The sequence below is a fragment of the Myotis nattereri genome, assembly GCF_964212035.1.
Source record: "Myotis nattereri genome assembly, chromosome: 15".
Lineage (NCBI taxonomy): Eukaryota > Metazoa > Chordata > Mammalia > Chiroptera > Vespertilionidae > Myotis > Myotis nattereri.
In genome coordinates this window covers 17071749-17095003 of record NC_138090.1, presented here as the reverse complement: position 1 = coordinate 17095003, position 23255 = coordinate 17071749, and the positions used below count along the sequence as shown (strand labels likewise).

General features: G+C 38.1%; 1 protein-coding gene across 1 annotated transcript in view; it reads right to left on the bottom strand.

Annotated features, from left to right (window-relative positions):
• The window catches only part of PHLPP2 (PH domain and leucine rich repeat protein phosphatase 2), a 77821-nt gene that overhangs the window by 20454 nt on the left and 34112 nt on the right, over positions 1-23255 (bottom strand). Inside the window, exons 4-9 of the mRNA XM_081108071.1 lie at positions 18172-18362; positions 9871-9996; positions 8393-8547; positions 4203-4349; positions 3578-3808; positions 1787-1989 (exon numbers count right to left, since the gene is read on the bottom strand). Of these exons, the coding sequence (XP_080964197.1) occupies positions 1787-1989; positions 3578-3808; positions 4203-4349; positions 8393-8547; positions 9871-9996; positions 18172-18362 (1053 nt within the window). The remainder of the gene's footprint in view (positions 1-1786; positions 1990-3577; positions 3809-4202; positions 4350-8392; positions 8548-9870; positions 9997-18171; positions 18363-23255) is intronic.

Here is a 23255-nt window from a genome sequence, read left to right as displayed (position 1 = left end):
CCCGGGGTGGTTGTACCAGTTTACACTCCCAACAACTGACACTGGTATTTTCAGTCTCTCATTCTAGTCCCTCTGGTATGTGTGCAGGGGTCAGTCTGCATATCCCCAATGACCTGTGAAGTTGACTGCCTTTTCCTATAGTAGCTGATCATTGGATAACTTCTTTTGCGAAGCTGAGTCCTTTACTATTGAGGCGTCAAAACTGCAAGTGTTGATGTGAATTCTTCCAGCTTGCTGAATTTAAGGATTCTGTAAACTGAATAGCTAAGTTCGATAAAGCCCCATTTAGTACAGTACTGTGACAGAACCTTGGTTACTAAGAAGGACTGCATCTATGTCAATAAGGTCTTTTCCAAAGGAGCCAGTTATTCAGATCTTTAGATACATTAAGAACAGAAAATGGTCCTGATAATATTTTCATGACAAAAGACCTACTATCCTCTCACAATATCTATAAACAGCACAACACTCATCAGCAGTGACACTATTCTGACCTAATCACAGCTATAATTTGAAGTTTCTGTAACATGGTTAAAGGCATCAAAAGAATTCCTTAACTATCTTTTATCCTAATAACACATTTTAGAGATACAGAAAAGACAACAAAATAATGAACACTCTCTTCTACATATCATGTAGCTTTTAACGAATTTTGACATTCTGCCTAATATGCTCCACTTTTTAAATTAAGAATTGAAACACTGCACATACCAGGTAAACATCATCCTGAATATGATTTTTATCATTCCCATGGATTCTTTCATAGTGTTATGGCATACTTATAGCTAAGAAAAAAACATTTTTATGTGTTTTAAAATTTGATAACTATCCTAGTACATATAATTATGCACTTCCTTTTTTTACTCAAAAGTGCTTCTGAGATTTATCCATATTAACACACAAAGCTTTAGTACCTTGATTTCCATTGCTGTGCAATATTCTATCATACAAATATGTCATGGCTTAGTTTCCCTATTAATAGTCATATTTTTAATTTTTTTCACTATAACAAACACAATGCTATGATAAGCATTCTTATACACATCTCCTTCTACACATGAGTGTCTCTGGGAGATATTCCAAGCAGGGCCCTGTGTGTCTTCACCTTCTCCAACACCGCACACTGCTCTCCAAGGGGGTTTTATCAACCACACTCAGACTAGCGGTGTATAAGGCGCTGCCTCTCCCTATCTTCAATAGCACTTAGCATTATTTTTTTTTTTGATGAGTATAAAATGGTATTATTTAAATTTTAATCCCTCTGACACTTAGTGAAACTGAACATTTTTTCCTTTCCTTCTTGAAACACAGAAAAAGTAATTATAACCTCTTTGGTAAAGATGAACTCTCCATTAAAAAATGACCTCAACAAATAACAGGCCTTTTACATTGGAAAATATTCCTGGAGCAAATCACTATCAAAACGAGGGGTTTCTCTTTCTAGAGCTGAGGCAGCAGCACAAGGTTTTAGATTAGAAGTTGGCAAAGGGTTAAATATTTAGTAAATATTTGGCACTTACTGAAGCTCAAAGCATCTTGTAATGTGGGTTAAATATTTAGTAAATATTTGGCACTTATTGAAGCTCAAAGCATCTTGTAATGTCTTTTGTATGCATATTTCAACCACTTCAGTTTTGAAAGCAAACTGAAAAGACAAGGCTAGGTCTCAATAAACCTCAAATTCTATTTTACAAAGAGTGTGAGGACCACCATAGATGCCATTGTTCTTAGAAAGCTCTGATGAGAGCTGTAAGAGAAGAAAAAGGAAGCTGGGCAGAGAACTCACTGTTGGAATTGGCGTAGAGAGTCCGCAGGGAGAAGCCACTGAGTGTCAGCTCCCTCAGCTGGTTCCGCTCACAATGCAGCTGCTCCAAGCTACAGAAGGAGCTAAGATCTAAGTCAGTCAGTTGGTTGTCCCGCAAATCCATGTGGGTGATGTATTTATTTCCCTCCAGATTTTCAATTACCATGGTTTTCAAATGGTTCATCCTGAATATTCAAAAATAAGGAAATCATTAGAAATAAAATCTACCAAATGTGCTTATCAAAAGAAAAATAGGAGAGGTATGATGTCTTTCTTTCTAAACAACTTAAGAATTTCACTACTTGCCTCATTTTGCAAGGTACTAAGTTAAGCTTCTGTAACATGATTAAAGGCAGTCAAAAGAGAAGTCCTTCTGATTCTAGAACTGAGGCAGCACAAGGTTTTAGATTAGAAACTGGCAAAGGGCTAAATATTTAGTAAATATCTAAATTCAAAGTATCTTGCAGATAGCTGTACCTTAAGTTCTTTATTTTAAATCAGATAATCCAGACTGGCAAATACATAACAAGTTAAATAAGGAGAAAGGAAAAAAGAACCATGATCCCACAAAGTTAGTTAACTTCCACGCAGATATCTAATAAAGTGAGGTAGGGACGAAGGGATAGGACCAAGGACCAGAAGACGGACATAACTTCTGGGTTAGTGAGCAGCAAAGCAGGCAAGGAGGCCACAGAAAAAGCCAGAGGAAGCAGCCCACACTGCCTCCACCCCTTGCTCTGCCTGTTCTCTCTAGTGCTAAGATTCACATTACATTAATTAATGGGGAGGAAAATAATTGGCATCTACATGGAATAGTTCAAGGGAAAATTATAGAAAATGGCTTCTTGGTTCTCTTATATACAAGTATATTATTAAGGCACGCAGGGCTGTTTTCATTTTCTTGTAGTCCAATACATTTTTCTATTACTATATCTTTAGAAGGATAGCAAAGGCTTAGTGTAAATGACAGAACATCTCGTGTGTGTCTTTTACAGCTTCCCTTAGGAAAATATAACTAAAAAATAGAATTCTTAAAAAATAATTAGTAGTAAAACCTTTTAACATTTTAATTATAATAAATGGATATCAAGAAGAAACCCTGCCGAAACCGGTTTGGCTCAGTGGATAGAGCGTCGGCCTGCGGACTGAAAGGTCCCAGGTTCGATTCCAGTCAAGGGCATGTACCTGGGTTGCGGGCACATCCCCAGTAGGAGATGTGCAGGAGGCAGCTGATCGATGTTTCTCTCTAATCGATGTTTCTAACTCTCTATCTCTCTCCCTTTCTCTCTGTAAAAAATCAATAAAATATATTTAAAAAAAAAAAAGAAGAAACCCAATGATTCAACAGAAAAATGGTCAAGTTTATAGAAAAACACAAACTGCCAATCAATAAGCATTAAGAAGATGCTCAACTTCAATCATAAAAATTGATGAACACAAAGAAATACTATTCCTATCTACTGCACTGACAATAAGGAGAAAGACTGCTAAAATCCAACACTGACAAGGATGGGAGGAAATAGGAATTCTCATAAAATGTTGCTGGGAGGTGAGTTAAATAACCTTTGGTCAAAGGCAATTTGTCAACGTCTTATCATGTGGAACATCTATATACCTCATTAATAATCTCTATTGATTGAAAGGTGAAGCTTTGTTACATCTTTGAAACCATAGCTTTAAAAGCCTAATGTTTTAAAAAAGCCTTTATAAAGAGAAAACCTAAAGATCCACGAGAGGTCCATCTAAAGGAGATATGGTAACAAGTGACCTTACCTCAAGTCTACGTGCTTGATATGGCTCATCCTGCTCAGCACCCCTAGGTTTAGGACTTCCAGTCGATTTCCTGCCATAACCACTTTATCTAACACGGTGAGTCTCTCATACACCTCGGGAATGTGACTGAAGTTGTTGAAGGAAATTCCAAGGGAGGAAAGCTGTTGCAGATTTCCCAATTCTTCAGGCAAAGTAGTCAGAAAGTTGCCATCAAGACAGAGAGTTTGAAGACTATAGGAAGAAAACAAAACAAGTCTACTTTATGAAATGTTTTAACTGGAATGGACAGAACTAGAATTATGGATTCTAATTTATGTCACTAACTTTTATGAATCCAATAAATGATAAAATGTCCTAAGTATCTATAGAAATTTATTAATAAGATGACTTAAACATAGCTGACATTGATGGTCCCTCCAACATCAAAAATAGCCAGAGCCTCTGCTATTGAAATGAGGGACACTAGTCACTGCTGTAGGCAAGTAACTGCTGCTGACAGAATGCTCATAATTACAGGACTTATTTCACTGGGAGAGCACATGGTACTACTTTCAGTCCAAATGCCAGACCAGTAACTTATTCTACCAGGGACATGAAGAAACTAGTGACAAGTCATGATACTTACTTTAGGAGATTGCCAATCTGACTTGGCAGGTCGTGAAATCCATTACAGGAAAGATTTAGCTCAGTCAGTGTAGAAATCTCACATAACAATACAGGAAACAACCCAAGTTTGTTATGGGACAAGTTCAGGCCCTTCAGATGAGAAAATCTAAAAAGCAAAAGCACAAATTATTTACATATATACTACTGAATGAGAAAGCAATCTATTTAAATGCTTATCATAGAATTTGTTCCACAAATATTCACTGAGCTCTCACTATGTGCCACATTTGGCACAGCACAGATGCTAAAATGACCAATGCTCAGTCCAGGCTACAAGGGAACCAGGTCTAGTGTGATGGGAGGTCTCTCTTTTCCTTAAAAAGGCAAAAAATCTTGAAGACAAGCTTATGTTGGTATAATTAAGTCACACTGATATACTTGAAATCTTTTCCTTTATTAAATTTCTACATGCAATACAACAAAGACCTAGCAACAATTAATCAACTCATAGACCAGTGATGGCGAACCTATGACACACATGTCAAAGGTGACACGCGAACTCTTTTTTTTTATTGATTTTCTTTGTTAAATGGCATTTAAATAAATAAAATAAATATCAAGAGTGACCACCAAAGCCCCATTGAAGCAAGTCTTGCCCCAGAGGGGTGTCTGTAGCACAGAAGTTCTCCCACTGCAGACACAGCTGATTCTCACAGCCAATTGGCCTGGAGGTCAATCCCTCCCAGTATTACCTACAACAATCAAGGCTTAACTACAACAAGACTGTGCACAAAGCCCACAAGGGGGTGCACCAAGAGTGTTTACCTCAGGTAATTGGGGAGGCTGAGCCACTGGGCCCTATAGGACACCTAGCACAGAAAGCCACTCTATCAACACAGCGAAGCATAAAAAATGCGGAGACAAAGAAACAGGACACAAATGACAGAAATGGAGGAAAGCAAACTACTGGATATAGAGCTCAAAACCACACTTTTAAGGTTTTTCAAGAATTTTCTAGAAATCACCGATAAACTTAATGAGACCCTGAAGAAATCTAATGAGACCCTCGAGGTTGTGATAAAGGACCAACTAGAAATTAAGCATACACTGACTGAAATAAAGAATATTATACAGACTCCCAACAGTAGACTAGAGGATTGCAAGAATCAAGTCAAAGATTTGAAATACGAAGAAGCAAAAAACACCCAACCGGAAAAGCAAAATGAAAAAAAGAATCCAAAAATATGAAGATAGTGTAAGGAGCCTCTGGGACAGCTTCAAGCGTACCAACATCTGAACTACAGGGGTGCTAGAAGAGAGAGAGCAAGATATTGAAAACCTATTTGAAGAAATAATGACAGAAAACTTCCCCTACCTGGTGAAAGAAATAGACTTACAAGTCCAGGAAGCGAAGAGAACCCCAAACAAAAGGAATCCAAAGAGGACCACACCAAGACACATCATAATTAAAATGCCAAGAGCAAAAGACAAAGAGAGAATCTTAAAAGCAGCAAGAGAAAGACAGTCAGTTACCTACAAGGGAGTACCCATACGACTCTCAGCTGATTTCTCAACAGAAATTATGCAGGCCAGAAGAGAGTAGCAAGAAATATTCAAAGTGATGAATGCCAAGAACCTACAACCTAGATTACTTTATCCAGCAAAGCTATCATTCAGAATTGAAGGTCACATAAAGAGCTTCACAGATAAGAAAAAGCTAAAGGAGTTCATCACCACTAAACCAGTATTATATGAAATGCTGAAAGGTATCCTTTAAGAAGAGGAAGAAGAAGAAAAAGGTAAAGATACAAACTATGAACAACAAGTACACATCTATCAACAAGTGAATCTTAAAAAATCAAGTGAATAAATAATCTGATGAACAGAATGAGCTGGTGAATATAACAGAAACAAGGGCATAGAAAGGGAGTGGACTGACTAATCTTGGGGGGGAAAGGGTGTGGGGGATGCGGGAAGAGACTGAACAAAAATTGTGCACCTAAGGATGAGGACAATGGCGGGGGGGTGAGGGAGGAGGGTGGGGTGGGAAATGGGTGGAGGGGAGCTATGGGGGGGAAAAGAGGAACAACTGTAATAATCTGAACAATAAAGATTTAATTAAAAAAATAAATAAATATCAAAAATGTAAGTCTTTGTTTTACTATGGCTGCAAATATCAAAAAATTTCTATATGTGACACGGCACCAGAGTTAAGTTAGGGTTTTTCAAAATGCTGACACACCAAGCTCAAAAGGTTCGCCATCACTGTCATAGACACAGGAATAGCTAACATGTAGACCAAATCCCTTTATAAGCAACTTTTCTTCATATTGAAATTATATTGGTTCAAATGTCACTTGAAATGAATGGGCCACTTATATGAAGCTTAAGACATGTATATAATATGGAGTTTTACTGTAATATGATCTGTAATATGACAACACAAAATAGTAATTACTAGTGCTTCTATTTTGTTGGTACAAGTGAAAGTATCTCTACTGTCTTAGCCAGAGATAGTATTAACCTAAATTGGACCTGCAGAAGTCACTATGGTAATGAATGCTCCTTTGGAGTATTGTACTTCACTATACGCTGGTGCAAGATGGTAAGGCTGAGGCGGTGTTCTCCACGGTGAAGCTCTGTATCACCTGCTTCCAGATTTGAATCCTTGTACCTCACACTAATACTCCTCTTCCAAATTTTCAACTCTTGATTTCTGTTTTTATTTTGTTAATCCTCACCCGAGGATATTTTCTCCATTGATTTTTTTAGAGAGAATGAAAGGAAGGGGGAAAGACAGAGAGAGATAAACATCAATGTGAGAGAGACTCATCAGCTGGATGCCTCTCACATGTGCCCCGTCTGGGGCTGGGATCAAGCCTGCAATCGAGGTATGTGCCCTTGACCGGAATTGAACCCCCGACTCTTCAGTCCATGGGCTGATGCTCTAACCACTGAGAAAAACAGGCCAGGGCTCAACTCTTGCTTTCTAATTATGCTGACATTAAATACTGATTGTGGCCTTGGTGCCTTAACTTCTGATTTCCTAATCCAACCCTCAAACTAGATTTACCCTATTTTCACAGCAACTCAGAAGGTAATGTTAAAAAAACCACTTCCTTAAAATTATAGCTTGTTTTTATTTTTTAAATACCAATATTAAAACAATGATCTCATTACTAATCATAGGCTTAAAGTTGAAAAACTTTGTAAAATGTGAGATAAAAATCATACCGCTTTCTGTAATTTATTCTAGAAATATCAGTTACTAAGGAAGTACATAAAATGTCACTTCAATGTGTACTATCTTTTTAATCACCATGTAATTTGACTGCTTTAATTTCCAATTTCTCCCCTCCCCATAAGAAGCCCAGATAATTACTTATACCATATATTTATTCACTGCCATCCATTTTCAAAGGGAAGAGGGAGGTGACATGAGTGCAGACTGGGAATAGGAAATATATTTTAACAAAGGAAATGGAAAATATATGGGTCATACCTTAGTCCCTTAGGAGTGAAATAGTTCACTATTAGAAGAGGGAAGTTTCATAGCTAGTAAAAGGTTAGAGTCGGCAGTAGCACATACAAAGGAAAAATAAAAGCCCTAACCTGGGAGTGGAATTCTTTCAATTAGGCCTATTCCCTTTAAGTCACTTATGTTTGATACTTTTGATTCGAAAACTTCCATAAACTGAATCTCTCAATTTACCCTGGCTATATCACTATCAGTAAATTCAGAAGATAATCTAGATCAATGACAGTTCAATGTTGCCTGTTTAACAGAAATTTTGCATCTATTTTCTGTTTTATAGAGGGGGAAGGAAAATGGGAAAACTGTATAAAAAATTTTACTTCCTCTTCAAAAATGGAAAATACGTAGATGATGATAAGCATACTCACTCCTAAGTAAAACCACTAAAGTACTGATTACGATTCATTTTTTAAAAAATATATTTTATTGATTTTTTTACAGAGAGGAAGGGAGAGGGATAGAGTTAGAAACATCGATGAGAGAGTAACATCGATTCAGCTGCCTCCTGCCACACTCCCTACTAGGGATGTGCCCGCAACCCAGGTACATGCCCTTGACCAGAATCGAGCCTGGTACCCTCAGTCCGCAGGCCAACACTCTATCCACTGAGCCAAACCGATTAGGGCTATGATTCATTTTTAATAAGTTAGTCCGAAAACCTATTCTCCACATACTTGTAAAGAGTGTCAAGGCCCCCTGGCCTTTCTAGTTGCATGAAGTTATGTCGCAAGTTGAGGTAGGTGATATCTTGACTGTAGAAGAGATGCTCAGGAACCTCCTCGAGGCTGTAACATGAGAGGTCAACAGTACTGATTCGCTGGGACACCACCTGAATAAGGTCAAAGAGAAGAGCATCTGAGCTAGTACTGCATGCTCTCGCCCAGCACCGCATGGAACGGCATTTACACAAAAAGGCCCGGGTTAAAAAGAGGAGAAGAAAAAAAGGCAATGAGACCTAATTATTCATTTATAAAAACCAGCTAATATTTACTTTTCCTAAAACCATAAGCTGTTAGGAATACACAAAGGCATGCTGTAAAATGTCTATAAGCAAAAGATTAAGAAATATAAATCATAAAGATGGAAAAGTAACATTTCATGCAAGAAGTAAAGTTAAGATGATTCAAACTAACCACGAAACTTTGGGAGGCAGTGAGATATTGAAAGACATGGCCTTCTGTAGCCACATGAACTGTGCTACTCACTAGTACAGTTTCTACATCTGCACAAGTGAAGATAAAATTAAATAATCAAGCACACAGCACACTGCTTAGCATTCAAAAGATGCTCAAAAAATATTAACTTCTCAGGGCAAAAGAATGCAATAGCTACTAAAAATTCAAACTAGATTTATACCGAGCAGATTTTATTACACAATATAAGTACAGAAAATCCAATAAGACAAAAATGAGGTTTATATTTCTACAATAGTATGCTAATAAAACATGGGTTCCGAAAAATGGGTCTTAAAAAAACCCAAAACAAACAAAATACCACTGGAGAAGTCATTCATGTTTTGATGACAGGTCATTATATTGAAACAACCCTTTATGCAATTACTTAGTTCCACAAAGAAAAATGTGTTAAAATTCTGCAAACAGGAGGATTTAGAAATTGCAATACAACTTTAGAGCACTTGTCATTACGGGCTAAAAAAGTAGAAATTACGCTGAAAAGCTAATTATCCTCAGCATACAGGAATAATGGTTTGTGGCAGGATCACAGGTCATGTCCCATCTTAAGTTCAAATCTGAAGTGGTTCATCAAAGCTGTGCTAAATGGAAACAAACCAAGGAAACTAGGCTACCAGTTAGGGAATAATTCCATCCATCACCAACTACTACGGTCCACGGAAAATCATTTGAATCTCATTCCTTCAAGGCCTTACCCTCCACACAGAAGTGGCATAAAAGGTAAATGCACCTTAAAATACTTTTGAAAGCATTTTGTACTATCCAAATATAAATAAGTTAAAGACCTGACAATAATTCCTTTATTTCATTCATTATATACTCATAAAAAGGCCTAGAATAAAATGTGTACTAGTAAGAATTATAATTCACTCTCTTGGAATTAAGTTTAGTTTCAAAATACATTTCCATTGGGCTTCTACATTCCTATCGCCACATCATGCCATTTGACAGCTTATCACCTTGGATGCTTGCCGTTGCCATCTCTGGTACTCAGCCAAAGTCTCAAAGCTGACATGATAGGTCTGAGCCTGGGCTCCAGCTGAGCTGAATGCAAGGGAGTACTGCCTTCGCTTCACTTCTTCTACCTGAAGAAGAGTAGGAAAGAAAACCAGAATCCATTTTTTAAAAATCCTAGTCAAAAAGCAAAGGACAATAACAAGATAATAACTCAATTTTTTAAAAGATGGCAAAGGATCTGAATAGACATTTCTCGAAAAACTATGGTCAATAAACACATGAAATTATGTCAATTTCATTAGTTATTAAATACAAATCAAAACCACGAGATACCACGTCACATCCACTAGGATGGCTATAAAATTTTTAAAAAAAAACAGGTAATAAATGTTGGGTAACAAGTACAGAAGGTTGTGGAGACACTGGAACCATCATACACTGCTGGTGAGAATATAAAATGGTTCAGCTACCTTGGGAAACAATGTGGTAGTCCTCAAAAGATTAAACACAGAGTAAGTATATAACCCAGCAATGCCACTTCTAAGTATAGACCCAAGAGAACTGAAAACATACATCCATACAAAAACTTATAAATTATAGCAGTATTATTCATAAAAGTGGGAACCACCTAAATGTCCAATAGGTGAAAGTATAAAAATGTGGTATAGCCATAGTGAAATATTATTCAGCAATAAACAGGAATAAAATGTTGATATACACTACAACATGTATAAACCTTGAAAACATTATGCTAAGTAAAAGAAACCAGTCATAAAGAACCATACATTGTATGATTCCATTTATCTGAAGTGTCCAGAATCAGCATATCTATAGAGACAGAAAGGAGATTAGTAGGTGACTAGGGCTGGGAAAATTATGGCTAAGGAGGGTCGGTTTCCTTTTCAAAGTCATGAAAATATTCTAAAATTGATTGTGATAATGGCTGTATGACTCTTCAAGTACATTAAAAGACATTAAATTGTACACTTTAATTTTTTTTAATGTGTTGAGAGAGAGAGACAGAGACATCAATTTGTTGTTCCACTTATGCTTTTATTGGTTGATTCATATATATATATACACACACACATATTTATTATAATTGATGTTTACTCTTTTTAGATATTTTTATTGATTTCAGAGAGGAAGGGAGAGGGAGAGATAGAAACATCAATGATAATAGAGAATCATTGATCGGCTGCGTCCTGCACCCCCACCCCCACTGGGGACTGAGCCCACAACCCAGGCATGTGCCCTTGACCAGAATCGAACCCGGGATCCTTCAGTCCGCAGGCTGATATCTATCCACTGAGCCAAACCAGCTAAGGCTATATTTTTTGTATTGATTTCAGAGAGGAAGGGAGAGGGAGAGATATCAAACATCAATTATGAGAATCATCGATTGGCTACTTCCTGCATGCCCCCTACTAAGGATCGAGCCCACAATCTGGGCATGTGCCCTGACTGGGAAATCAACTGTGACCTCCTGATTCATGGGTTGATGCTCAATCACTGAACCACACCAGCCAAGTGATGGGTTGATTCTTGTATGTGCCCTTACAGCAGCGGTTCTCAACCTGTGGGTCGCGACCCCTTTGGCGGTCAAACGACCCTTTCACAGGGGTCGCCTAAGACCATCCTGCATATCAGATATTTACATTAAGATTCATAACAGTAGCAACATTACAGTTATGAAGTAGCAACAAAAATGATTTTATGGTTGGGTCACAACATGAGGTACTGTATTTAAAGGGCCAGAAGGTTGAGAACCACTGCCTTATAGGGATCAAACCCGCAACCTTGGTGTTTCAGGACAACGCTCTAACCAGCTTAGCTACCAGGCCAGGACTTAAATAGTACACTTTAAATGGATGAATTGTATGGTTTGTTAATTGTATCTCAATAAAACTAGTTATGAAAAGCAAAAGAATACTTATTTAACAAGTATGTTGAAAGAGAACTCAGTGCATAATAATGAGTATATTTATGATTCTTTAAATCACAAAATAGTCTTAATTTGATAATTAAATATTTGTTGAATAAATACATTGTTATTCTGGATGCTGGAGACACAACAGGGGGAAAATAGCAAAGCCCCTCTGTGCTCTCAATGGAGTTTATATTTGAAAGGGGACAAACACTCTAACACCAAAACTGTGACATGCTATATAATGAGTAATATGAAGAAAAATAGAGCAGGGTAAGGGCTTGGAGGGGAACAGGGTGGGTGGTCCGAATAATGAGTAGGAAGTCAAGGAAGGACTCACTGAGGAAGTAACATGTGAACAATGACCCTAAGGGGGGCAAGGAGCAAGGCAAGGACACCTGAGGGAGAAGCAGCAACAGCAAGTACAAGTCCCTGTGATGCAAGAATTTTGCTGATTCAGGACAAGAATCTCCAGGACAGGCCTACATGGTAAGAGGCAAAGTTTCCATTCAAATGTTAGACTGCTCCAACCCTTTCCCCTAACACTTGAGCACAGTGGAGGTAGCTGCCTGCCTGCAAGGGGTGCCCTGGCCTGTTTTGTGGACTCACCTCCTCCCTTACTCACTAGGTGCCGGGCTAGATGCCATTTCTGACTCCCTCCAGGGCTGAAGTGGAAGGGGAGGAAGGACAGAGAGACTAAGCCCAAAGGTTCTGACTAGGCCAGCAGCATAACCTCACTCCACACTCTGGGCCCAGCAGACTTTAAAGGGAATTTAAAAGCCAATTTCAATGGGTCCTTCAGAGGGTTCTTTGGATTATCCCCACCAACCCCAACCCAACCAATGATGGCTTCTCCCAGGTCCCTTGACCTGGCTAATGAATGTTATTCCAGCAACTAACCACTCCCTCCTCATACCCAAAGGAATCTAGTGGTCAATTTACAGCCTGTCCTCTGGTAAAGCCTGTTTGCCCCTTCAGGTGGCCCTACTGGACATGTTCTAAGAGAATCCACCCACTCAACCAATGACTCTCTCTCTCTCTCTCAATCCATCTGAGTCACAAACTGACCAACGCAAGGAGTACACAACATCCTAACGCATGAGCTATCACCAAAGCAGTCAGATAGCCTATCTCTTATCCTCAGGACTTCCTGGTCAGAAGTCAGGACACCGGTCCATTATGCCCCCTTTACTGCAGGAGACCTCCATCAAGCTCTCTCGCGTCCTGCTGAAACCTCTTTCACCACGCTTGAGGAAAGAGGCAAACTCCCTGCTCCCATCTGGGATGGCAGTGGGGATTCACAGCACAACAGCTTTCTTCAAAGAAAAATTTCCAAGTCCAAAAGTCCAACCTAAAAAGCTTTGATGAGGATGAAGTCTTTTTATAGTAACTATATTTACATCTTTGTCTGACATCTAGCTTTGGTATATCATAGCTACTAAATCTTAGTGAGTTGGCTGGAAATTTCCGAGTGATACTCATAAATCACTAGGTTTCTGGTGCCAAGTAAACACTGAATCAAGTGGCAGAAACATAAAATAGTTTCAGCAAAAAAGAACCATATTAAAAAGATCAATAAAATTAAATAATATTTATAACTTCCTATTGTGATGCTCACAGCATGAACATTTTTCTTAGCAATAGAACATTGCAGTTGAATGAGTCTGTGTCAAAATAAAGAATCTTATTGAAATGAATAACAGATACTGATTGTTTTACAATAATTTTCCCTTTTAAATATTCACTATGGGATGTTGACACAGAAAAATATAATCATACAATGTCTAATACTGAGAAAGGTTTGTAAATCTCCCACTAGAAGTTAATTTGTCAGCCCTGGCCTGTGTGTCTTGAGTAGTTAGAGAACAGCCCATGCATGGAAGGGTTGTGGGTTCAATTCCTGGTAAACGGCACGTGCCTGGGTTGCAGGTTTGATACCAGGCCCATCGGGGCGCATGCAGGAGGCAACTAATCAATGTGTCTCTCTCAACTGATGTTTCTCTCTCTCTCTCTCTCTCTCCCCCCCCCCTCCCTCTCACTCTCTTTTTTCTTCTTCTATTTTTTAAAATGCATTTTTATTGATTTCAGAGAGGAAGGGAGAGAGAGATAGAAACATCAATAATGAGAGAGAATCACTGATCGGCTGCCTCCTGCACACCTCCAACTAGGGATTGAGCCTGCAACCTGGGCATGTGCCCTTGACTGGAATTGAACCTGGGACCCTTTAGTCCGCAGGCCAACACTCTATCCACTGAGCCAAACCAGCTAGGGCTCTCACTTTCTTTACAAAAAGGCAATGGGAAAAATTCCTTAAGTGAGGATTTACACACACAAGAAAAGTTAACTTGTCAACTTCTCTGGGTAATTGTTAATTTTTGTATTATATATGTTCGGACTACATTGTAAAATGTGCAACCTCAGAATTATTAAATATTCATGGTGAAATATTGCTCTCATCAATTTGTAGTGAACCTCTTTTTCCCTGTAATGCTTCTGCATTAGTCTTTTTTGGGAGGTAAGTTTTACTGAGGCACAATTTAGATAAAATTTGTAGATTTTCTTTTTTAATTCACTGGTTCTAAGTGAACAATTTGGTAAGTTCTTATAAATGAATATAGTTGTATAACCCCATCACCCGCCAAATTTCCCTTGTGCCCTTTTGCAGTCAATCCCCTTCCCTCCATAACCTGATAACCAGTCATTTGTTTCCTTTCATTATAGTTTTCTTGTCTTTTTTAAATTATACAAATGGAATCATACAGTAAAAAGAATTTTTTATACCTGGCCTCTTTCACTTAAAGTAATGCTTTTGAGACTCATCCTTGTTCTTATATGTATCAGTAGTTCATTCCTTTTTATTGCTTAGCAGTATTCCACCGTATGGATATACAAAATGTTCATTCACTAGTCAATGAATATTAGGGGCGGCTTGTAGTTTCAGGGAATTATTCACTTAAAGTCGTTATAAAGATATATGTTCATTTCCCAATACCTAGAAGAGCTGGCGGATCATCTAATAAGCATGTGTTTAACTTTCTAAGAAACAAATAAACAAAAAAAAGGTTTCCAAAGTGACTGCATTCCAACCAATGATGTATGTGTTCCAGTTGCTCCCTATCTTTGATAACGAGGTATTCATCAGTCTTTTTATTTTAGTCATTCTAGTGTAGTATCTAACTGTGATTTTAATCAGCATTTCTCTAATAACTAATGATGATGAGAATCTTTTCATGTGTTTATCTGCCATCAGTATATCCTCTTTTGTAAAGGGTCTGTTCAAATCTTTAGCTCTGTTTTTTACTAAGTTACTTGTCTATCACTGTGTTGTTAAAGATCTTTATATATTCTGGATACAAGTCCTTTGTTGTATATAGATATTCCTGTAAATGTTTTGTATGTTACTATAACTATAGCAATTTTATTTTGGTTGCTATTTGATTAGTGCAATTTTTACATCATTTCATGTTCAACCTTCTAAGTTTTAGGTGTCTCTTCTAAATAGCAAGTAGTAAGATTTAAATAACAATCTGATATTTGCAATTATTGTGATTACTGATATATTTGGATTTATTTCTATTACAACTTGTAATAACTTACCATGCAATTTATTTTGCTTTTTTCCAACTCTTCTCCTGTCTTCTTTTAGCATTACAGGTATTTTATATTCTCTTTCTCCCCTCTACTTTTAGTAGTTATCCTTAAAATTTTTAAATGCATACTTAATTTTTCGAATAACGATGAAAGCTACTTGGTGTTTCTATTCTCTTATCCCAAGACTGCATCACACTTTATTATGGAACGTACCACCACATCCTGAATATTGTTCAGGGTAGTTTGTGCTCTAGTAGTTTAATTTCATAATTAAAATATGTAAGGTTTTTTTAAAATGTATTTCTTTATTGATTTCAGAGAGGAAAAGAGAAGGAGAGATAGAAACATCAATGATGAGAGAGAATCATTGATCGGTTGCCTCCTGCACACCTCCTACTGGGGATCGAGCCCACAACCCAGGCATGTGCCCTTGGCCAGAATCGAACCTGGGACCCTTCAGTCCACAGGCTGATGCTCTATCCACTGAGCCAAGCCGGCTAGGGCAAAATATGTAAGTTTTTTAAAAATTTCATAATAAATATGTTTACCATATTTTATCAATTTCTGCATTTATCATTTCTTATATAAAATATCTTCCCTCTGAATTTACTTTCCTTTGTTGTTCTATTTTTTCTTTTACTTTCTTTTCTTTAGGAGAGGGTTGTTTTTTAGAGGTACATCCTTCATTACTTCTTTCGGTGAGAATGTCAGCTTATTAGTCTTTGTCCTAAAATGTCCTATTTTGCCTTGACTCTCATAAGATAACTCAGCTGACTATAAAACACAGGTTGACATTTATTTTCTTTCAGCAATTGTGTAGTCTTCTAGCACATACTTTGATGAAAAGAAGACTATTGTTGGCCTGTCAATTCTTTGTAGGTAATCTTTTTCTCTCTGGAAGCTTTTATTATTTGCTCTTTGTCCTTCATGTTCTGCAATGTGTCTAGATGTAGATTTATTTTTATTTATCCTACTTGGTACACTATATATTTTTTATCTGAACACTCAAGTTTGTCTTTACTTCCAGAAAAATTTCAACCATTATTTCAACCATTATTGCTTTCCATTCTCCTCTACTCTCTTCTCTGGAACTCCTATTAATGTATACCAGCACCTCCTTTAAGGGCTCTTTTGTATTTTTATATGTGAAATTCTTCAGCACATCAATTAATTTATTAAGCTGTCAAACAGTGGCTTAAATACAGAGTCAGTCCATAACTGGTACAGCAGCTCCACAATGCCACCAGAGACCCAAATGCTTTCTACTTTCCAAATGATCATACTCCGCATATGCTTGCCATTCTCCATCACCATATGACTGCTCCACCTCCAACACTGGGCGACTGTGTTGGGAAGACAAAGTAGGGTAAAGAGTCAAGCCATTCATGCCTGCCCCATTTTGAAGGGTTTTCCCAAAAGTCCCACCTGGAAACTTTTTTAAACTTTTGTTTATACTTGCAAGGGAGGTTGGGAGGTTTTTTATCTTGGTATACTGCTACCCTAAACAAAATTCTGTTCTATTATGAGGAAAGAGAAAGAATGGGCAAGAATTACTTGAATGTAAGTTTCTTTTTTTTTTTCTTTCTTGCTCTGTCTCACGTTTCTTCCCCACCAATCCCCAACCTTGCCCTCACTCATTTTCTCCCTTTGGAGAAATTTTACTTACTTTCTTCATTCATTCCTTCAGCCCCCCCAAGGCCAGAACCAGGTCTCATACTGGTGGTGCTGGGTTCCTGCCCCATGGTTGATATGGGAATTACATACATTCATTCATTAAGCCAGCTGGAGCTTGATCATTTTCTGCTCACAAGCCATATAACTGGGTCCTCTCACTTCTTTGGGACCATAGATAGAAATCAGCCTTGGTTCCAGTGACTGGTTAACAGTTTTGGTTTTTTGGTTTTGGTGTGTTTTTTCCAGCTTTCTTTCAGGAACAAAGACTACTACTCATCTCCTGGCTTTAAGCAATAAGACGGTGCCAAGTCCCTCATCATGAGCAGAGCACTTTTAGACCCAAATACTTACAACAGCTGAACTCCTGGGTGGCCGCAACCTTTGAGACCCAGAGCCCAGAAGGTCCTCAGTTTCAGACCTACTCACCACTTACATTTTTATTCTATATTCTTAAGCCCAGCTATATCTTTTTTATATATTTATCTTTATATTATGCATATTTTATCTACATTGCTGTATAGACATGCAGATTGGATGTTTCAAAGCATGAATTTACAGCCATTTTGTCTGGAGGCTCTCTTAAATTCAGATTGCCTTTGATGGGAAATTCTCTAGTACAGATGCAAAAAATGACGTCTCCATGGCTACTGGTTGGAGACTTTTGACCGCCCCGCAGTCTGAATTTTAGTCTAACAAGGGAGAGAGGAGAAACTAGAAAGAATCAATATTGGTGATGGATAATGGCAGCTACTTCTAGTCTCCAAAAGCAGCTTCTAGTGTTAGAATCTTCTGTCTGCTCTTGGTGTTACCAGTGACTACCAATGGAGACATGAGTATCTTCCAAAGGACTCCACAGCAGAACTTGGGGCATGGATACCATTTGGCTCTCCCATAAAGTCTGTAATGTAAATAAAGCTGCTTGATGCTTAAATTAGCCTGAGTCAGTTTTTTCATTTAAACCTAAGAACTCTTAAAGACCAGTTTTGTGATGTAAGCATTAACAATGCTCATATTGTTTTCTTTTAAAAGATGTGAAAAGGCTATAAAAAGCATATGATTTTTTAAAATTAAGATGATCAAATGAAGAATAATTCATCTTTGTGAGTCTTACCTTTCCCCCAACGAGAGGCAAAATGTGCATCTTTCCAGTTTGACAGTCCTTCACTGAGGAAACGATGAGGCAGGTGCCACAGAGAACAACTAGGCGTTCAGCCCACTTATGCAGCTGGGTCTTCCCCTTGCGTACATTATAGATGCCAGAGAGAAGGATTCGATCCAGTTGATCCATCTGGCATGGTTTCTCTGAAAAAAAAGAAAAAGAAGAAAAACAACAACAGTACTTTAGAAGCCACACTTTAAGTAGAAGAAAAACACTAAAAGGAAAAAAGGAAGTATTATGTGTCAACATACAGCAACCTGGTTTAGAGATGTAAGCAACCAAGCAATATACGTATTACAAAATAAGATCTTAGCCCTGACTGGTTTGGCTCAGTGGACAGAGCGTCGGCCTGCGGACTGAAGGGTCCCAGGTTTGATTCCGGTCAAGGGCATGTACATTGGCTGTGGGCACATCCCCAGTAGGGGGTGTGCAGGAGGCAGCTGATCGATGTTTCTCTTTCACCGATGTTTCTAACTCTCTATCCTTCTCCCTTCCTCTCTGTAAAAAAATCAATAAAATATATATTTTTTTAAAATCTTAGTACTAAAATGTTATCCATCACTGAAGTTATATAATGGGAGTATATGAATTTTGGTTTAGAGAGCATACATAAGGGAGGCAACTGATCATTGTTTCTTTCTCATTGATGTTTCTCTCTCTCTCCCCTACTTTCTCGCTCTCTAAAAATCAGTAAAAAAATATCTGCGGGTGAGGATTAAAGAAAAAAATTAAAAAGCACTGAATTGTATACTTTTAAAGGGTGAATTTTACGATATGTGAGCTATCCTATATAATAAAAGGCTAATATGCAAATCAGCCAAATGGTGAAATGACTGGTCGCTATGACATGCACTGACCACAAGGGGGCAGATGCTCAATGCAGGAGCTGCCCCTAGTGCTCAGTGTGTTCCCACAGGGGAAGCATCACTCAGCCAGAAGCTGGGCTCATGGCTGGTGAGCGCAGCGGTGGTGGCGGGAGCTCTCCCACCTCCACAGCAGTCGGACATCCCCCAAGGGCTCCCAGACTGCAAGAGGGCACAGGGCTGGCTGAGGGACCAGGACCCCCGCCCCCCATCGCCCAGTACACAAATTTCATGCACCGGGACTCTAGCATCTCAATAAAGTTCTTTGATTTTTTTACCTCATTATTTTCCCCAAACCTGACATTGCTTTTATATTCCCCAACTTGGTTAACAGCATCATTTATTACAAAATTCTACTAAATATAAAAATGGGACTTCATTATAGTTTATCATGCTTCTAAATTGCTTACCAATCTCTTTTAAAGTTTACATGAAACAGATGTTGCAATTGATGCATAACTTTTTGTCTCTTTTCTTTCTTGGTTTTATTTCTCTATATATTTTCTTACAGAGGAAACTTCTAAATCTATCTACCACCACTCTCAGAAGGGAACATTAAATTCTGGTGGGGTTTTTTTTCTTCTCATTGAATTCAATATGTTTGAATTAATTAAATTCAATCAATTTGAATATTTTAGAAATAAAACCTTTAATACTTTTTTATTTTTCAGTTACAGTTGACATTCAACCTTATTTCATATTAGCATCAGGTGTACAGCATAGCAGTTAGATATTTATATAATTTACAAAGTGATCCCTCCAACAAACATGCTATTTTATTACTAATTTTGGAGGCTTTGTAAACATCCAGAGTACCTCAAGTCTCTAATCTTCTGAAAGTGATAAAAATAAAAAAATTAAAAAAACACAAAATGAGGAGGTTCAAATAAGAATTTAGAATATCTGATAGTTCTAATTTTTTTTTGATAGTTCTAATTTTAAAAACTAGTTTTCCAGTCTCAAAAGCCAAAATTCTAAGTGGAAAATAAGGAATAATTTTAATATCCTTATATACCTATACTTTCAAATGTTCTAGAGAAAATGGATTGCTTTTATAATTTAAAAAACATTTCCAAAAAGAGAATTAAGGGCAACCCTGTAGCAATGAGTATCTCCACTGCCTATAGCATAACATCTAAATATCATTTTTCATTAAAATGAACCCTAAGTCCTTAAAAAATGTTCTATTCCTACTCTGAGTCAGACAATGAAAAGAATAGCTTAGGACATTTTGTTGTGTAAGAACTTAATGGAAAATCCAGAATGCTACCAAAGACTTTTGGAGTCATGTTGGAAGGACATAGAAGCCAACTGAAAAGAGCTCCCACTAGCAGAGATGGGACAAGCTGAGCCTAAAGGGAATGGCTGTAATGTGTTGAAATAAATATATACAAGCCCAGGAGATCATAATGATACTCAAAACAAACAAAGAATAAAAAATGAAGTCATCCAGATAGACTATGAATATAAACTGAAAGGCAAAACAATAAATTTTTAGTGTTAAATTGCACTATATGCAAATGAAGTACTTCCTGGTTCTGATAATATGGAGAAAGCACACTCCCCTGTCTCCCGCACTGAATGCACCTATAAATCCTGGACAGAAAGCACATGCAGCAGCTGGATGAGGACCCCGAAAACTAAAGAGTAGCGGCAGGTTAGGGAAGAAGAACAGAATTTGAAATACCACATAACCGGTGGTGAGCTTACACTTTTTCTTCCTCTGACATCCTCCAGCCAGGACTCAAGAAAAGCCCAAAACCCAGAAGTGGGCATTGGTGTAGACAGAGAGCTCTCGGAGAAGCCCTCAGTTCTACCTTGAGGAGTGAGAAAAAGGTCTAACACTCAGAGAAAGTGGGGGAAATTCCTCATTTTTTTCTTGTTATGCCCCCTTTTGTTCATTTTCTCAAGTCTCATCGCCCTGAATGGCTGCAATGGTGGGGGACCCGGGCACCTACAAAACTTTCAGGGGGCCCTAACCGGTTTGGCTCAGTGGATAGAGCGTCGGCCTGCGGACTGAAGGGTCCCAGGTTCGATTCTGGTAAAAGGCATGTACCTGGGTTGCAGGCACATCCCCAGTAGGGTGTGTGCAGGAGGCAGCTGATAGATGTTTCTCTTTCACCAATGTTTCTAACTCTCTATCCCTCTCCCTTCCCCTCTGTAAAAAAACAGTAAAATATATTTTAAAATAAACAACTCTCAGGGGGTGAAACCTATTGCACTGTCTGTCTCCTGCTGCTGAGCCCTGGAGTGTGGATGCAATTGTGGGAAGTACCCAACAGAGCGGATTAAAGCACCAGGACATCTCGAACAGAAAGGAGCTCTGGAAAACAGATCCTATGTAGTTGTCGATAAAGTGGGCTCACCCTTGATGTACCTAAGAGTCAATGTGATCCTAAACAGCATGCCAAAAACTCTGAAAAGTGAACTAAGGGACAGAATCAGAGGGAGAGAAGAAAGTACAATGCTTGAAAATTATTTGAAGAAAAAAAATTATCTCAAGAAATAATAGATGAGCCCTGGCTGGTGCGGCTCAATTGGTTAAACATAGCCCCATGCACCAAAAGGTTGCTGGTTTGATTACCAGTCAGACACATGCCCAGGTTTTGGGCTAGATCCCCAGTAGGAAGCACACAGGAGGCAGCCAATCAATGAGTCTCTCTCATCATTAATGTTTCTCTCTTCCTTTCTCTTCCTCGCTCTTTAAAAGCAATAAAAAAATAATAATAGGTGAGAACTTCACAAGTGAAAGACATAACTTACAGATTCAAGTTCAGTGAGCCCTAGCCAGGTTGGCTCAGTGTATAGGCCCGCAGACTGAAGGATCCTGGGTTAGAGTCCAGTCAATGACACATCCCTCAGTTGCAGGTTCCCCAGCCCTGGTCAGGGTGCATGCAGGAGACAACCAATTGCCAATTGATGTGTCTCTCTCACATCGATGTTTCTCTCTCTGTCTCTTCCTTTTCTTTCCTCTCTCTCTACAAAAAATCAATGAAAAAATATCCTTGGGTGAGGATTAATAAAACAATTTAAAAAAGAAGTTCAATGAACCCCCAAATAGGATAAACCTAAAGGAATTCAAGCCCAGACGCTTAATAATCAAACTGTAGAAAATTAAAAACAAAGAAAAAAAATTTGAAAGAACCTAGAGAAAAGCTGAAGCACTACTGAACAATTCAATGGGCTGCATGAAGGTAGAGTGTGCAGGAGCTCTCTGTATTAACTTTCCAGCCGCTCTGAAAATCTAAAGCTAGCTCAAAACAAAAAGATAAAGACAAGTAAATAAATATTGGCTGACATGTTGGGTGTAAAAATGAAATATTTGCTTACATTTAAAGAATAAAACAGGAAACATCAAAACAAATTTCAAATTTGCAACAGGCTCCCCATACAACACAAAAAAATTCTGCTCTTCGAAGTATTTCAGCAAAAAACTCTGAGAAGCAGTGATGGCTAAACAGTTCCACCATCTAGTTTCATAATCCCAAACCAGTCTTCATATATCCTTAGGTCTTAGTTTCTCAAGCTTAAGACAAAGGAGTTGGATTAGATGATCCCTAGTCCTTCCCAGTTCTCACATTTTATGGATTTCTCATACTTCTCTAAACTCTTTCTCCAACAAATAAATGGTGGAGTATCTTAGAAGTTAAAAGATTGAAATCTGGAACCAGGCAGATTTACGTACTTCCTAATAACTATGCTATTTGACTGGGGCAAGTTATAACCTCTCTGGAATAATAACATCTACTTATAGGGGTGTGAGGATTATATGAAAGGCACGTTAGAAAGTGCTCAGCACATACAAGGGTATAAAACGAATATCGGTTATTATAATGAAAGTTCTGCCTTAAGCCAACTTCTTTCCTAATAAGTATTTTTTCAAGATATCTGAACTTCCACAACTTTAACATCCCCATGTACCTGACTCCCAGATCTGTATTTCTTCAGCTCTAGTTCCACATTTCTAACTTTCTGGCAGACATCTTCAACTGGATACTTACTACACTTAAAAGGAAACATGGACCAAAACCTCTGAAAATTGGAGAAACCAAGATGGCGGCATAGGTAAACACCGAAAATTGCTGCCTTGCACAACCACTTCAAAAATACAACTAAAAGACAAAACGGACATCATCCAGAACCACAGGAAGGCTGGCTGAGTGGAAATTCTAC